Source organism: Choloepus didactylus, chromosome 5, assembly GCF_015220235.1.
Source record: "Choloepus didactylus isolate mChoDid1 chromosome 5, mChoDid1.pri, whole genome shotgun sequence".
Lineage (NCBI taxonomy): Eukaryota > Metazoa > Chordata > Mammalia > Pilosa > Megalonychidae > Choloepus > Choloepus didactylus.
This window is the reverse complement of record NC_051311.1, coordinates 139111878-139130087: the sequence shown is the minus strand read 5'-3', so window position 1 is coordinate 139130087 and position 18210 is coordinate 139111878. Positions and strand designations below refer to the sequence as shown.

General features: G+C 42.2%; 1 protein-coding gene across 1 annotated transcript in view; it reads right to left on the bottom strand.

The window, feature by feature from the left end:
• Positions 1–12959, bottom strand: part of CHN2 (chimerin 2) — a 297938-nt gene extending 284979 nt beyond the window's left edge. The window contains exon 1 of the mRNA XM_037836971.1: positions 12768–12959. Coding sequence (XP_037692899.1) covers positions 12768–12816 — 49 coding nt within the window. The 5' untranslated portion in view covers positions 12817–12959. The remainder of the gene's footprint in view (positions 1–12767) is intronic.
• Between the last annotated feature and the right edge of the window lie 5251 nt (positions 12960–18210).

Here is an 18210-nt window from a genome sequence, read left to right as displayed (position 1 = left end):
TCTTACTGGCAGGATTACTCTTCAAAGCTTTGAAAGGGCTTTTGAACAAGAGCAAGGTAATATATTTAGGGGAAATTTTTCTAGTTATCTTAGAAGATCATGAGCTCTGAGTGATCAACTATCACCCAGGAAAGGACCTTATGGAGCATGTTATTGGAATATAAATTCCCTGAGACCAAGGATTTTTATGTTTTATTCTCAAGTTTTCAGTTTTCAAACTTTCTGCACAAACATTATCCCATTTGATATTCACAACAAGTATTATTAGCCGCATTTTATGGATGATAAAATGGAAACTCAGAAAGGCCCAAGCTGAGACAGGCCAGGGCTCATCACACAATGCACCCCACCCTTCCCACCCCCACCCCACCATGAGGTCCATGGGCTGAATGTGCTCAGATTTATATTTTAAAGTAAGAATGTATGCTAGAAATAAGTTTCAGAGAATTAAATTTAAAGCAATAAAGAGAAATACCAATCCACTCTATGAATAGAAAATGGATGGAACTCATTACCACCAGAAGGAGCACAAACTGATACTATATGTGGATTCAGAAACATGTTTACATGAATTCCTGAATGACAGATTTACACTCTGCTATTTATGAAAAGGAAAATGTCTGCAGGGCATGTCTTCCCAGAAAGGCTGCTGTGTCTTTTTACAAAATTCCCCTTGCATGCTATCACTTGGGTAAACTACAGAACCAAAAGGTGCTGTGGCAATTATCACATTCTTACGACAAATTACATTGCCCAACTCAAAATCATGTCTTACATTTGTAATTGTCTAGGATTTGCTGTGGTTATGTTCCTAATCTTAATCTGATATTAATTATTTCTGGAGAGCTTACAAAGCACCTGTCAGTTGCTTTTTCCTGTGAGGAAGAATGTATATTCATATCCAGAAAAACAAGGCATTTTGAGGCAGTTCGGCTGCTTAAAACAAGCATAACACCCACTCACAACCAAAGTTCACTATAGGGAGTATTACATCACATACAAGGAAGACTTCTGTGCCCCCGTCACACTCAGCCCTGGACATTGATCATGAGGGAGATAAAAGAAGGGACACATGCCTGGAACTAACCAGGTCCCCCACCGGAAACTCACAGCTCAAAGAGCAAGTCCTGAAGCACTAAGCATAATAGTGCTCTCTTTAAATATGGAAGTTGGCAAAAAGAGTATTATTTACCTAATAAACATGGTTTAATTGTCTTACTGTCTACAGGGGCAAACACTGTAAAACAAAATGGCTAATTTTTCTCTAATAAAGTGAATTTGAATGAGCAACTTAAATCAATATTAGGCAGTCAAATTATGCATATTAATATCTACACATCATTAGCCAAATCCCAAGTGTATTCTTTCATTATTAAAAGTAAGCCTAGAGCTTGACTTTTCATTTCCCTTGATAATAGCATATATATTATATAAATTTATTTGGGAATAACTTTGAAACCTAATCACTTCTGTTTTTTTTGTGCATGCATATATATATATATATTCACAAACACACATGCAGATAAATATCATCCATACCCTTGTGTACACACCCATACATATTCATGGCAGTAAGTCTCAGGGCTATCTGACAATAATTTCCTACACAGGTAGAGAGAAAATAAGTCCCTTATTCTCACAGTTTCTGTTCCCAACTTTATAACATGGCAGGTTTTCTGTGGAAGGATGGGAGTACATAAATACCAAGTCTAGATTTATAGTGAAGCAAAAACAAACGAAAAACCTCTCTCAACAAGTATCTGATAAAAGTCCCAAGCTGTCCCTCTCCATAGCATTTCATTTCAAAATCACTTTACAAACTTTTAGGAAAATGAAGGACAGCTCTCAGTGTCTCAGACTAAAACTGAACAGGCAAACAGGCACCTGAGAATCCTTAGTGGACTGAGAGTAAAATTCTGGTTTGAGTGCTCCTGTGGGGAACTCTGGGTAAAGCAGTAGTTTTGTATGGTGGATCCTCTGATAAAGGCTAGAACATTCTCAATGGAGTCATCCAGACCAAAGCTGTCCAATACAAATATAGTGTTAACTGCATATGTATTTTCAAATATTCTAGTAGATACATTATAATTTTAAATAAGCTGTAGAAATTACTTTTAAAAATATAATGTATTTCATCTAGCAAATCCAAAATATTATCATTTTAACATATAATCAAAAGAAAAAGTTACTGAGATATTTTACTTTTTTTTTTTTTTTGCACTATCTCATGTGTATTTTATACTTACAGCACATCTCAATTCAGACTAGCCACGTTTGAAGGTCTCAGTGGCCACATGTGGCTACCATATTGGACAGCACAGGTGTAGACCTTGGAAATCAAGCCTATGTTGGTCAATGTGGTAGACCCCACACTCTGATGGATGCTACAGGAGATCTGTTCCCCAAACCAGACTGCCAGCTTCCTGCTTCCTTGCTGTCCCAACACTGGTCTCTACGGTTTATTCCTTGGAAACAAAATTACTTTTTAAAAGCCACTTAACATTGCTAGTGTGGCATTATGTGAAATAAGAAGGTTGTGCTAGGTTTTATTTCCTTCATGAAATTGTATTGGCTCAACCAATACTGAGGGTACAAAGAGCAATGAGAGGGTACAATGAAACCCAGGAGCTGGGCCTTTGATAAGAAAAGAGTTGCATAAGTTATCACCAAAGTGGTTCTATGATTCATAGTGCCCTAAACCCACGAGTAGAGTTATGTCAATAGAGAACAAGGCATGCCACAGGCCCCTAGCTGTTATTTCTGACTTCAATGGCCTTAACAACCAGCTCTTTCTTAGCAGTTGCTTGACAATTTAAAGATGCCTTCCACCTTTCCACTTTTCTTGCACTTGAAGATGGTAGCAGAAATTCGAGGAGAGCCATTTCCTTTTCTTAAGAACTGTCATGTTCCTGCGTCTTATTTGCATGCATTTTTTCCCCAATCAAATGTGCTGAAAATTCTAAAAGCTGATTTTATGTTCTGAAAACTGATGCTTCTGCTTTGCCCTTATGAGGGCCTTTTGCAAAAGCAAAGTATGTCTAGGTAGATGGTTTGCTGATGGCCAGGTTGGCAGAAAAGCTCCTTTAAATAGCATAGCTTGACTACACCACTAACCACCTCATGACACACTTTGACAATTTTCCCATTTTCTTTATAATGTTTTGGGAAAGAAACAATTATCAGATGCAAATTTTTTCTGGACATGGGCGTTTTTTTTCCTCTTTGAGGATGAAATTACAGCTCATTTTGGGCTTCATTCAGAAAGGAGGTTTCCACTAGGGAAACTACAGATCATACTTTTAAAAAGCTTGAATCAAATATCAGGACTGGAGGAGTTTACAAACATATTAATTACTGTCCTCAACATCTTCCACTGGCTGTCATTCCACAGTCTCCCTCAAAACTGTGTGTGTGTGCACACACAAACGTAGTGAATATAAACCAAACCACAGGAAGCAAATACAGAAATGGGAAAGTGTGCTATCACAATTTCTACCCTTAGCTTATTAATTTTACTTTAGTTAGACCCTTGTCTTGGAAATACCCATCCTCTATACCAGTGCTGTCCAATAAAACTTTCTGTGATGATGTTAGTGTTCTGTATCTGCCTTGTCCAATGTGGTAGCCGCCAGCCAAGTATGCTATTGAGCACTTGAAATGTGGCCAGTGTGACTGAAGAACCGAGTCTATTTTAATTTAAATTTAGAAAGCTACAGGTGGCTAGTGCTTGCCACATTGGATAGCATAGAAATATATATCACCAGGTCACTTAAGTCTTTGTGCCTCTATAGGCAGAAAAGCCTTGACACCCATTAAAATACAAAGTACTTCTAGACATCTATTTTAAGATTATTAAATAGTTGAACAGAACAGCCTCTATGAAGCCAGACAGAGAAAGGTCTGGAAGAAATTCTCTAAGGATGATGCTACTCTTCAGGATGAGCCAGGAAGAGTTGGAAAGTTACTGCTATGAGGGGGCTTGGATTCTAGACCATGGTTCCAGCTCTAGCTCCACCACCAACCAGCTGAGTGGCACTGAAAAGTTCCTGGAGCTACATGGACCTGGGTTTCCTTACCTATTTAATACTAGAATCAGCTAAACAATTTCCAAAGTCCCTCCTCCTTCTAAACCTAAAACAAAGCATAGAGCCAGTCCAGCTCATAGTAAATGCATTGAGAGAAATAAAAAAATTTTTCCCAGAAGGAATTATGTGCAATCTACCCAAACTTCTTCTGTAATTTCATTTCCTTTACTTAATTCTATTTTCACTTCAGGAATAAATTAATAAATATATATTCTGTCATCAGAGGATTTAGAATCTGGGGGTTTCATGAGGTGGTGACAAGACGATATACTCACATAAGAGGGAATGCTTTTAGAACTCCGAGTGAAGAAAATCAACTGAATGCAATGAGGTACTTCTTTTTTTTTTCTCATTTCCTTTCTTTCATCTTGAAAATTTTCAAACATTCAGAAAAATTGGGAGAATAATACAACAAATACCAACACACACTTCACATTGCAGTCCTGTTCTTAAGTATGGACACTAATAAGTCCAATTCCCTAGGTGTACTTGGTGGAATAATGGCCTGGTGCCTCTTCCAGCTCATGACTCCAGTTAGCATAACCCTTGGCCAGGCAGAACAGGGTGTCCAGATGCCTGCTGTGCCAGTTTGGATGTATTGTGTCCCCCAAAATGCCATGTTCTTTGATGCTATCTTGTGGGGACAGATTGATTAATCTTTTTGATTAAGGTGTGACCTCTTGATTGAATATTTCCATGGAGAAGTGACCCACCCAACTGTGGGTAATACCTTTGATTAGATTATTTCCATGGAGATATGGAACCCACCCATTCAGGGTGGGTCTTAATTAAATCACTGATGTCCTATAAAAGAGCTCACAGACAGAAGGGCAGCTGCAGCTGAGAGAGACATTTTGGAGAACGCCATTTTGAAACACAACCTAGGAGCAAGCAGATGCCAGGCACGTGTCTTCCTAGCTAGCAGAGGTTTTCCGGACACCAAAGGCCTTTCTCCAGTGAAGGTATACATTTTCAAGGCCTTCAGACAATAACTGTGTGACCAAATAAGCCCCCTTTATAAAGGCTAATCCATTTCTGGTATTTTGCATAAAGGCAGCATTAGCAAACCAGAACACCTGCTAAGGGCTCCAAGGTAAAGCATACTACATTACGGTATTTTCCTGTTAACAATGAGAATGTATTTCAACCTTAAATTTTGATGTTAAAAACTTCTTTAACAGAGATAGAAATAAAACAACCCCTTACATTCCTTACATTTCAAGAGGGAAAAGCATAATCTTTGAAATTAGGAAGACTTTGGTCCAAATCCCAGCACCCCAAAATTCAAGCCATGTGACCTCCCTGTACCTATTTCTTTGTTTGTAAAATAGGATATAATAAGGTCTGCCTCAAGAAATACTGAAAATAACATGAGATAATGCAAACAGAATGACACATAGCAGCCATTCAATATTGTTGCTTCCTTTTACAGTTTACAAAGCTTTTTTGCAGAGTGTACTTCAAGAATTTCAAACCTGTGTGATAAACTAGTCAGATACCTCTATTCAGGTTAACAGCCAAGAAATGAGACTCAGTGAGTTAAGGGAAAGAAAAGAGGGACTGAGGAAATTAATATGGACTGAAAAGACATGATGACCAGGTCTATGGGAAAGGACACTTATATCACCACTTCTAATACTCACTTCAGCTTTGTGAGTCTGATTGTGATAGGACCATTCTATAGCTGATGTAGTTAAGGCTCAGAGAGGTTAATGCTACCTAAGACCATGTGGCAAGCTAGTTGCAGAGCTGGGTTAAGTGTCTAGTTTAAGGGCCTACGTTAAGGGTTTGAGATCCCTGGATAAGGGTTTAAGGATGCTGTCTCAGGGTTTAAGGGCCCTGCTTAAGGGTTCAGGACCCTGGATAAATGTTTAAGAGCCCTGGCTAAGGGTTGAGTGTTCTGACTTTCTAGTTCAAAGTCTCGGACCCTTCCTACCACCACTGATGAAGGCACATCTCACAACCTTGAGGAAGCAGACCATTTCTCCAGACTCAGCTGGTCCTGTCAGGGAACCCTCACATCCAGCCCCTTTGGAAAAGTGCCCTCTGCAGCAGGCCCATAAGGCACAAGGTGGACACAGTTTGCACACTGAGTAGGTGATGCCTCATCTCCAGATACCCAATTGTTGTAACTCCTGACCAGAGGAAATTAGGACATTTTAAATAAGGCTATTAATCAAGCATATGTATTAGGAAATGTCTATGGGAACTCTTGCATCAGTTGGTTTGAAATAACACTTTACACTGCTGATGTTATATTGTGAATGAGCCGAGGCCAAACTGTTGAAGCAAGGCAATGTTATAATTAGACTATAGCTTAATGGTTATATTCAAAGATCAGCCTCCACAAAAGTGTATGTTTAATTATAAATGAGAGAAAAAGCAGGTAATTTACACCAGCAGCCGGTGTCAGCCTCGCCCTGGGTGCACAGCTGAAAAAGTTTTATCACCACTTGGCCGCATACATCCCAGGTCTTCGGCCTCAGACCCAGTGGACGGTTACATAGGTGCCTGCCTTGGCGGTACAGACTGCCTGTGGGGCCAGCATACTCCTAACTGGGTTTTTCTTAGCCACATTGGATTTAAACAAACCCCTGCATTTGTTAGTAACACTGGGACGTATTTGTATGTTTCATCACACCAACCAGCCTGCACCAGAGATAAGATGCGCATGGTGACCCTCCTACCATAAACCACATGGAAGACGGACACCAGCTTCCTTACCCGTGGACCACATTGGGAGAAGCAGGAAGGTGCATAGAGGACTTGGCAACTATTAGCAGTAAACCAAATGCTGGCTTGTATGAGAAGCATCTCTGAACAGAAATCTGACCAACAGAATAACAGGTGAGAAAAGAAAAAGAGAGGGAGATAAGGAAGGATGGTGGGCTGCTTTGAATGTCTATGTCCCCCAAAACGCCATTATCTTTGATGTAATCTTGTGGGGCAGATTGATTGGTCTTTTTGATTAGGGTGTGACCTTTTGATAGGATGTTTTCATGGAGATGTGACCCACCCAACTGTGGGTGATCACTTTGATTGGATAATTTCCATGGAAATGTTATCCGGCTCATTTAGGGTGGGTCTAAATTAAATCACCGGAGCCACATAAATGAGCTGACAAATACAAGGAACTCAGTGCAGCTGTGAGTGACATTTTGAAGAGGAGCTACAGCCAAGAGGGACACTTTGAAGAACGTACAGAAGCTACAGATGAGAGACAGTTTGAAGACGGCTGTTGAAAGCAGACTCTACCTCCAGAGAAGCTAAGAGAGGACAAATGCCCCAAGAGCAACTGAGACTGACATTTTGAAGAGGAGCTGTGTCCTAGAGAGGAACATCCTGGGAGAAAGCTATTTTGAAACCAGAACTTGGAGCAGATGCCAGCCATGTGCCCTCCCAGCTAACAGAGGTTTTCCGGACACCATTGGCCATCCTCCAGTGAAGGTACTCGATTGCTGGTATGTTACCTTGGACACTTTATGGCCTTAAGACTGAAACTGTGTAACAAAATAAACCCTCTTTTATAAAAGCCAATCCTTCTCTGGTGTTTTGCATTCCGGCAGCAGTAGCAAACTAGAACAGATGGGAAGGAGGGAGAGAGGGAGTGGAGGGAAGAGGAAAGAAATCCATATATTTGGAAAACTAAGTTACATATTTCAGAAGCCATAAAATGTGAATGCATTCATAAAAGATAAAGAATTTGATGGACACTATTAATCACACATCCATCTATCATGAGTCCATTTCTCTGTACCCATGTTGGCAGGAATCCCGATTTTCTGGCAGCAAACCCTTTCCGAAACATGCCACTGTGACACTGCTCATGTATAGACTTTCCACACCAAATGTCTTATTATTTTCACTCTAGTTCAGGGACAGGAGACCCCGCAGAGCAGCAGATGGCTCTCAGCAGGACTGACACACCCTGGCCAGGCCCAGGTGGCAACTCAGAGAACACACTGCCCAGTTCAACACCACACAGACTGGCGTCGGAAAATAACTGGTGCTTGGGTGCAACTTTTTAAAGAAAAGAGTCATTCAACACACTTTGTGGGTTTAATGATGGGAAGACAGTATGGAACTCAAATCAGCAGGCCCCATGTCCAACATTGCAAACATGCAGGGATGCTTCTCAAGAGTCCTCTTACCCCTCTGACTCTGTATCTGTATGTTCATCTGGGTTATTACCAGTGGGAAGTGGAAATCTAATAAATTGAAATGAAGCAGTGAAAAGTCACCAGAAAAACAGCAAGGAAAAATGCCCCTCATCTGGGTGAATAATTTCCTGCAGAGGGTTAATTTTACCTTTGAGGGAAAAGATCCAAAAAGAGACTTCTCAATGTGAATGTCTATTTCAGTAAAGTACCCTATTTTGTACTATTAGATCCATGAACTTTCTAATTACATATGTAAATCTTGGCAGCATTATTATAGTCCAGTTTTGCCTTCTGCATCTAGGAATAAGGAAGACTGATATTTGTCACTAGTTGTGACAAATGAAAATCCTATTTATCATTTTTCTGAGTAACAATCAACACCAATGCAACAGCAGAAAATAGCAGTATTTACCCAGCCCACATCACAGTGGTATTAAATCTGGAGAAATAAATACCTCAATCCATTCAGGAATGTTCTTTTCTCAGTTAAGGTTTTAATGACTCCACATATAATACTGAGTTTTACTTTTTTCCATTTGCATTTTAATTAAAATATGTTTACATTGATTTCATTTTTACAACACATTATGCATATATTTTCAAATTCTTAACAGCTTTCTTTTCCCCGGGGTGGCTTTAATATTTAATTTTTACCTTGTTCAGTTACTAAAAAACACCTCATAGCTTCTTTATTTATTACTTTACTTGGTTTTCTATTTTCTTGACTCTGAAATTATCCATTTGGCAATGGCATTATTAATATGGAAAAAGTTCTCACTTCAATTATAAAATCCAATGTAACCCATGATTATTAAGGAAACTGTTTTGCAAATCAACTATGGTTTATTTCAGAATATAATCAAGTACCACAGGCTGGATTAAGAGCTTAAAAATAAGGATTTTTTTTTCCTTGTGATTTAAAATAATAAAGGTAATCAAACCTTCCTGCCAATCTAGGTGATTGTGAATTTAATTACCAGCAGATATCATTAAAACAAAGGCAAAGCAATTTTTTTACACATAATTGAATATACCTAAAGAAAATTTCTGAACAGTTCTCAAACACGTCTTTAAAAATTAATTTTAACCTGATTGTTTGATTTGTTATGTCTCAGTTGGTAGCAGAGAACAAATGCCATACCAGGGAAATGTGCTTTAACAGTAGCAAGGGAGAGCATAGTCTCAAGAAAATCAGACAACCTTGAGCTTAATACTGAGTAAATTATTAGATCTTTATTCTTTGGGCAAACACAACCAGACCTAAAACTTCCACAGCTATTCCTCTCAGAGAGGTCTAACCAGTGTTATTCAGTCTCACTTTTCCAAACACTGGACACTAAGGAGCTGAAGATTCATTTGCTAGTGCTCTATCGCCCAAACATGTCCTGAAGGTTCTAGAGCTGATCAAGCAAACCCACTGCTACCTGAACAGGAAGGAAACCTCCCACAGCAGCAGCAGCAATAAGTGATCTGGGTGCTTTGGGCATGATTCTGCTATGGGCCTGTAAGTGGAACTGCTCAGGAAACAGTAACCATAGGGGAAAGGATCAATAGCCCTAAGGAAAAAAAGTTGAAAACTATAGACCATGAACTCCTCCATCTCCAGGCCTTTAGCTAAGCATTTCCCATTTCCTGAAATGCCTTCCCCCTCTCTGCTTTCTGAAAAAATCCTACCCACCCTTCAAGGCCCAATTCATATGTCACCTCCAATGAGCCCCCTAAACTGAGTTAATCATTCTCTCCCCTGCACTCTCCTCCACACAGCTCATTTGATCAAACTGGTATTTGCTATTTGCTTGTTTATCTCTGCTACTTGATGGTGGGTGAAAGGACCATAATTCATCTTTATATTCCAAACTTACGGCACTAGGCCTGAATCTTAGAAGACACTAAATAAATGTTTGCTTAATGGAACCCAAACCTCAAAGTCAGATTTAACATGCAATGCAAGGGGCAGATTTTAAGTGCAGGATGTATTTCCATAGCTAAAGTCTAAGCCAGTGAGTGTCTTCTTTTTTGTTCCTCAAGGAACAAAAATTACTCAAACGAAGCATTTATTTAGTGCTAGGGCTCTACACACATTATCTCATTTAACACCCACAACATTCCTATGAAGTAGGCCCTATGATTATTAGTAGACCCATTTTATAGGTGAGGAAATTGAGGCTTGGAGTAGTTAACTCTCCAAGTCACCCAGCTGATCAGTGGTCGAGTCAGAAGTCAAAGACAACAATCTCGGAACTTCTTTCTCATTTAATATCCTTGAAGTTGAGCTGTATAGCTTGCTGCCTGGCACATAGTAGGCCCTCAAAAATGATGATTAGTAGATTGATGGAGTGCCCTAATGTCTCACAGTCTGGCCTATGCCTGGGAGAACCAGCTGCCACCAGAAACACGCTCTATTCTTCCCTGCCCAACACCTCTCACAGGTGTGAATTGCTTGTGTCACCTGAATTATTCATGATCTAGGCACAATGCTAAGTGTGCTTAAAAAGAGAACTACAGTTCCATTTTTCAAGACAGAGTACCTGATTAATTGGTGAAATTAGGCAATATAAGCTTCAAAGCCAGGTTGATTCATACCAAATAATATATTCATGCCCACTTTTTGAATTTCGGCTTTCAAGTAATTTCCCAGTTTCTGTTAGAATTAGAAATAGTGGTAAATACAGAAGGAAAGAGAATTGTCATAAACATTTCTGTCCTATCTGCAAAGTAATAGCCATCATCTAAAGCTTAGTCTGTGCTGATTTAAACCTACGCATTCTTCCTACAGCTGAGTTAGGCTTTTCCATCAGGTTTCCTAAGCTACATCAACATCTGAAAATTCAGGTGCCATAGCATCTGTAATTCATGTCATTGGTAAATCTTGTGACAATACTGCCTTCTTGTTCTCTCTCCATTCCTCTTTCTGTTTGCCACCTCTCCTCCATCAGATCATTTTTCTGGTGGGCAATTTTTTGAGAGGCATAGCTAAATCCTAATAGTAAGCCAACATCACTGTATTTTAAATTCAATGTTAGTCAACCAAAATGAATTGAAAAGCAGCATCAGTGGTTTGAGGGTACTAAAAATAAGCTGTAGCATTTGCTGAGTTCTCAGAATTAAAACCACAGGCGGTCAACTTGTTGCTGCTCTTAACAAGATATGACTGCTCTGCCCCATTGGCTGCTAGTACCAGAAACTTGAACTGTAGCATATGCCTAATGACACTGTGCTTTTGATCAGTTGAAAGTGATCAAGAAAGGAAGTGCCACTTCCCTGGAACTAAACCAGCCAAAAAAAGATAATGGATGCCTTTCAGGTGAAGCCCTCGTGCCACATCACAATTGCACCTTAGTCAAATTCACCTTGCATTTATGATTTAATTAGTCACACATCTACAGATATGGTTCCCTTTATCCCTGGTGTGCCCAATACCTCCAACACGATATTTCTTCCTTGAGTTCAGTTTTTGGGCACTTAAAAAAGCACACAATAGGAACTGGTGACATAATATAATATATTGAGCATTTCCATTAGAACTTCTAGACCTCCTTGACCCCTAAATATTATATTCCACACTAAATGTCTTATCAGCTGTCCCTTCAGGGTTTGTCATTCAAGTTTTCAATGACCAGAGAGGTAGAGGAATTCTTCTACCTAATGCATCATTCTGATTAGAAACCTGTCATACTCAGAAACCAGTGGGTCTGCTTCTATTGATTCCTACTCCTTCAGACTCATTAGCAATTTTTTCTCTTCAATTAGACCCACTGATCAACCATAGAAAAGCTAAAAGAAGGTGACCCTGTGCTCAGCCACATTTAAAATGGGGAAAAAAAAGGTATGCCTGGAAAATAAAATTACAAAGAGTATTATAAAAAATGTCCAAGAGGCCACATAGGAAACACACACACACACACAGGCAAATTTGTAAACCGGCAGAGTCAGAGGCCGGGCTTCCTTCCCCTATCTAACCCGCTTCATTCGGGATCATAAAGACACAATCCCTTCACTCCTTCTGTCTCAAAACCATGCCCCAAGTCTGTGTCTCCATGGAGCTAATTTCGAAAACAAACAAAGAAAATCAAGTCTGCGAGAAGCGTGGGTTTGCTCCCCTTTCCTTTGGATTTGGGTTTTCAGGGTTGTGGGAGTGGGCGCGGCGCGCGTGCAGGTTGGGGTGTCCCGCTTCACCCAACCTTCCTGGCCCCATCAGCCGCGGTTTCAGCGGCGCCAGAAAGTGCGCGCCTGCCCTGCTCCTTTTGCTTCTCGCCTGCTGCGTCCCAATCCCCAGAATATCCGCGTCCCCACACTAAGGGCGCCACCGCTCTTCCACCTCTGCGCTGTCATAGCAGGCGCGGAGGTGCTGTGGGAACTGAGGTGCTGGCAGGCAAACCAAACAAGTGTCACACCGGACGCCCCCACCTCACTCCGAGAGAGCGGGCGGAACGGCTACAGGTAGGCGCTACCCATCCCAGGGTGCAAGTGCACCGGGCGAGAGACCCAGCAGGGTAGCCGCGCGCGACCGGCTGAAACTCACCGGAGGAGACCGAGGAGCCGGACAGGCTGGAGTTACTGGACGCTGCCATCTCCGCGCGCCCAGAGCGTCGCTGCTCGCTCAACCCCGGTGCGGGCGCCGCAGTCGCTGCCCTCGCCCGGCCGCTAGCAGCCTCCGCGGCCCCCAGCCCATGGCAAAGTCCTGGGGACGCGCAGAAAGCACAAGCCTCCGGACTCTGCCTGCACTTCCTGCTCCACCAGATGACGCGCTACTGCCGCCGCTATTTATTTGTGGTTTCCGTCCCTCTCCGCGCCTTTGCACGCTTTTCTCCCGGTGTCGGGGGGTACGTGGGAGCAGAGAGAGGCCGAGGGCGGCCGGGGGAGGGCTGGTGGGGGCTCCAGCCGGGCCCCAGCTGCCTTCCGCGCTCCCCCGTGCGCGGCTGGGACGGGGACGACCGGGCGGCCCCGAGCCGCCCCGCCAGCTCCCCGCACCCTCCCCTGGGCTCCGGCCTCCCCGGCGGCACTTTGAGCTGCCCGGGCAAAGGCGGCGGGAGGCAGACAGAGAGAGCAACCTCCCCCTTCTCCCTCCGCCCCAACTCCGCTCGCACGCACACAAAGGAACGAGAGGAGACGTGGGCTCTTTGGGGCTGGTTCAGCTGCGGCGGGCTTGACAGCTCCTGCGATTGGGACTGGAGGAGGAGGCTGGGGACTGGAGGGCGGGGGGAGGCTGGACCGGGAAGCGGGACCCCAAGGTGCAGAAGAGGCTGCCGGGGGGCGCGGTGTAAGCGCGCTGCGATGCGCAGCGCTACTCCAAGGTTTTGAAGGCTACCAGGGAGTGGGGGGTGGGAGAGGAAGGTAATGGGGCTCCAGGCTCCCAGCCCGGCCCAGGAGCAGCGAGACCGCGGGGGTGGGGGATCCAAAGGGCGAAGGCAGGATCACTGGGGACACGTGCTGAACAGAACGGAGCTTGGGATGCCTGAGCGGCTGTGGAGTGCCCCTTCCGCTCCCTGCCAAATTGTCCTTTGTTGCTCTGGAGCTGATGGTCCCTGCCCTGCCAGGAGATGCTTTCCAAAAACATACTGGAAACATCCTGGAAGCCTATCCAGCTGCAGTCAAGTACTCCAGCTACGGACAGTGCCCGACGGTCCAGTGGGCTTTTGAGGTTGGCCCTCAGAGAAATAGAGACGTTCCAAGTGTGTCATGCGGCCCACACAAAGCCGGGTGTCAAAGAGAAAGAGGTTCTCTGTGCCTCACAAAAGACGTGAGACTTGGCAGGAGGTCTGGCTGCGCCCTTCGAGGACAAGGAACCGCTTAGGTGTGTGAGAGAAAGAGACGTGAGCACACGGGTGCGTACCTTCCCCCAGAATTTAAACCTAAATTAATTTCATTGGGAGGAAATATCCAGAAGATTTTTTTTAAGTCTATTTCACGCTCCCAGCAGGGTAATCGGTTCTCTCAGTACTGAAGCAACAGAAAACTGTGAAATTTGAACAGAAATTGTTAGATCAAAGGGAAAAGCAAACATTAAAGGAGTGAAAGTGCTCTCATTATGTAGCAAAATGGAAAGTGTTCACATTGGGGTAGTTCCATTTTTTAAAACATGGTTAAAAGGACATAGTTAATTTAAAAATTATCAAGAGTGCCTTAGAAATAGCAGCCAGGTCCTGGGGGATCCACATCAACCAAGCACCTAACATTCAGTAAATAATAAATGCTAACTAATGAAAATATACACCCACATCACATATTCTAGTTGATTTCAATGATTTTTTTTATTCCCTTGAGGATGCCACTCCAATGTGTGTTCCCAACAAGGCTCCCCCTTTTTTAAAATTCAGATTGTTGAATAGTTAAGGGCTTTTGAACACTCCCCAGCCACGTGAAACTGTGTTGTCCTGACCCTTATTTGCATGGACCTTGAAACATCTATGCCTGGTATGACAGCAACTCCTTATTTCCCCAATGATTATTATTATTATTGTTATTATTATTATTATTATTTTATGATGCAGTGCAGCCTTGATATTGCCTAAGCTCAAACCCTTTGGAGATGCAACCCACCACGCCCTTTTCCTCACTATCAGACATGCAACTTCCTGTTTTTCCAGAGTTCTTCTGATTGATGGCAACATATATTTGTTTGATTAGTGATCTATGTATCCCTCCAGATCTTTAGATGGTGGGCTGACTTGCTTATGTCACCTAGTAGGGTGGTTACTAGCAGGGTAATGAAACCAAATAACACCTGGATTCAAACTCTGGTTCTATCACTTATGAGCTGTGTGACCTTGAGCAAATTACTCTCACTGAACCTCAGTTTCTCTACCTGCAATGAAAACTCTGATACCCATTTGTAGGATGTTGTGAAGAGTAAATGAGAAGGTATGTCTTAAGTCATAGTGCCCCTAGAATAAAGTTCATTTTCATAAATGATTGTAAAGTGTTCACTTTGAAAGATTGAGTGTATGATTCGTACAACTTTTACTTTTTCTGTTACATCCAATCAGTAACGACTTGTTCTGCCAACAGAAATGTTTACTCTTCTGCTGAAGGTACGTATCTCTCTTGTCTCAAATTGAGCAGTAGGCAACAGTTTCATTACTCATCTCTGAAGTGTCACAAATGGATGTCAAATTCTATTTCTGCAGTTTGAAATAATATTTACCTTCACAGAGATTTACAATCATTAATTAGAGAAAGTAAAACATGGTCCTGTGAAGTAGATTATTTTTTATTATACCAAATTGACAGATGAAGAGAGAGGGGCACTTGCTATGAAAGCACCACCCCAAGGCCACATTGCACTGTACAAAAGCAGGAAAAGATGGACACTCATTTTTTTTCCATCCAGACGAAGGAGTCAAGGCTTTCTACGTGCTTGTAGAATAGAGACATGATGACTGGACAGGCTTAACCTGTTGGTAAGAGAAGGCAGTAACTCTGAAGCCCATTATCTTGAAGATCAAACAGAATGCTCCAGGTTCAGAACTAAAATCTGAAAGTTGGTTGATAATTTGGATTGTTAAATCCATAACCAGTGGAGAAGACTCAGCAGGCATGATTGCTCACCATCATTTCTCTGAGATTCAGAAGCCTAAGGGCTTGCTGCTCCTTGCAAAATGTTAAATAACAGTAATTTAGTGGAGAGTGGCTCAGAGTAGGCCCAGAAACCTTTCTATAAATCCACCAAAGAATTTTTCTGTATGAAACAATAAGGAAATTAGTTCATATATTTTATCCATTCCGGTAATGGCCTTAATTCTGAGTCATTCCCACTCATCCATGGAAAAGGAAATATTGGTAGCTAGCACCATCTTAGATCTATTTGGAAAGTAGGATTTTAATTTTAGGCATTTCTACCCTCTTTCTTCAAATATGAAAAGACTTATGGGGGAAGGGGACTTGTTTCGAATTTGGTCTACTTAGAATTAATAATCACCATTTGGATTTTACTTCACTTTCAACTGGCACTCAAAGCCATGCAACCTTCCCTTTCCAGACTTATTTTCTTCACAAATGTGACCCTTTCACACTGTGCTCTGTACCACTTGGGCTGGCAGCACCAACCTTCAATACTGCACATCCCATGTAAGTTAAGGTTCAAATAGAATACCATCTTTCTTGGAGATTCTTCCTTGATTCCCAAGCCAGAAACAAACTCTCCTTCTTTTAAATTCCTCTAGTCCTTCCTTTATACTCTCGACTGGTGGATCCCATACTCATTCTGGATTTAAATGGTGATTTTGGTACATAGTTTATCTCCTTCCTCCATGAAAAACTCCCTGGGGGCAGGGCCCATGTCTGTCCAGCCCTGTATCCTCTGCCATGCTTTGCACACAATGGATGCTCAGTGGATTTACCTGTTGAATAAATGAGCAAATGGACAAACGAACGAATCCATAAGTGGTTCTCATGTAAGTCAACTAATTTTCGCATCAATAGCTGTGACCATTAAGTAACAAGATGATGAGTAGCTCATCTGGAGCACAAAAAAGAAGTCACTGGATGTGTAACAGCACTCTTTGCTGTGAACCAGAAAAATTGAAATGAGTAAAATATAAAAAAAATTGAATGGAGCAAATGTTTGCAGTGCTCTCCTCCCCCCATCACCGGCTGCTGCAACTTGTGTAATTTATTGTTTACAGGGTAGCTCTTACGATGCTGTAATTTGTTTATTTTGCTTTACTGTTCCTTTGAAGTTTAGACGCAGACATGAAAACACTGCAGGGTGAATGTAACTGTCACCATCTGAGCTGTGCTCTCTCACTTTCAGGCACTCTGGGGTGTTTCTTTATGAAGGTCACTCTCCTTCTCTGCACTAAGCATAGAATGAAATATTTCTTACTTTCAAGATTAATCCAGTGGCCTGCATTCACGGGGGAATAGTGGGGCTATTTGTCAACTAGCTTTAAATATTTTATGGCAAATGCTCTGCTGTACCCTGAAAATTGGTCCTCTTGCCATCAGTGTCTCAACATCAATATACTCTTTGTTGTAGTGAAAAATATTTCCCTTTGTAGCTTAAGCCCTATTTCAAATACAACGATACCTAGTCCCGTTAAAGAGAAAACAATGGTTCTTCTGAGGGTAAAGCCAGACATAACCTAGAGGCAGAAGCTGAGAAACACTCCATTTCCTCGGAAGAGGTGCAGGGGCAGCCCTGCGTGAGGTTACTGAGCAGACAGCTGAGATGCTGCAGGTAGCAGCTCTGCTTGGAACAAAGAGTCCACACCTGGGGTGCAGACAAAGGGAGGCAGCCTCAGTTCCCAATTCCCAGTTCACGTCGCCTGCTGCTGGGGACCCCTAGTGGCAACACTTGCCACAGGCACAGGTGTTCCTGGATCTTCTCACTGAGCTGCAGCCGGTCCAGGGGTGTTGGCATCCTTTTCCAGTTTGGACACTTAGCATCAGAGGATGACACTCACGCATACACACCCTCATGCCACACTGTCAGCTCCATCTTCTCAGACTGAGAGAGAGAGGGAGGGGGGAAGGGGGGAAGATAAAGGAAGACTTCCCTCTTTCTGAAAAAACAAAACAAAATAAAACAAACAAACAAAAAACCCACACACATGCACAGTTGATGGAGTTCAGAAACCTACTGCAGATGCTGTTTTCTGCATATTATTTCTTCTGGCTTTGTTTTCTGACATTTTAGATTACAAAAATCTTTTCTGCTCTCCATGTTCTTAGAGAAATTCAGGGCAAACTAAAGTGAAATGAGTTCTAAGCACACTCTTGGGCAAAAGTGTGGATTGAGTTGGTTTTTCATGTCTTCTGAGGTAGCGATGACTTTACGCTCATTTTTACTCTCAAAATTGGCTTTAGAAATGCATCCAACGGATTTATTATCCGCAAACAGTTCATTCATTCATGTGTTCATTCATTCACTTGGTAATGTTTATGGGGCACTCTCTATGTGAAAAGTGTGTACTAGGCCTGGGAATATGAAGAAGACAGAAGACTACATCCTTGTCCTCAGGGAA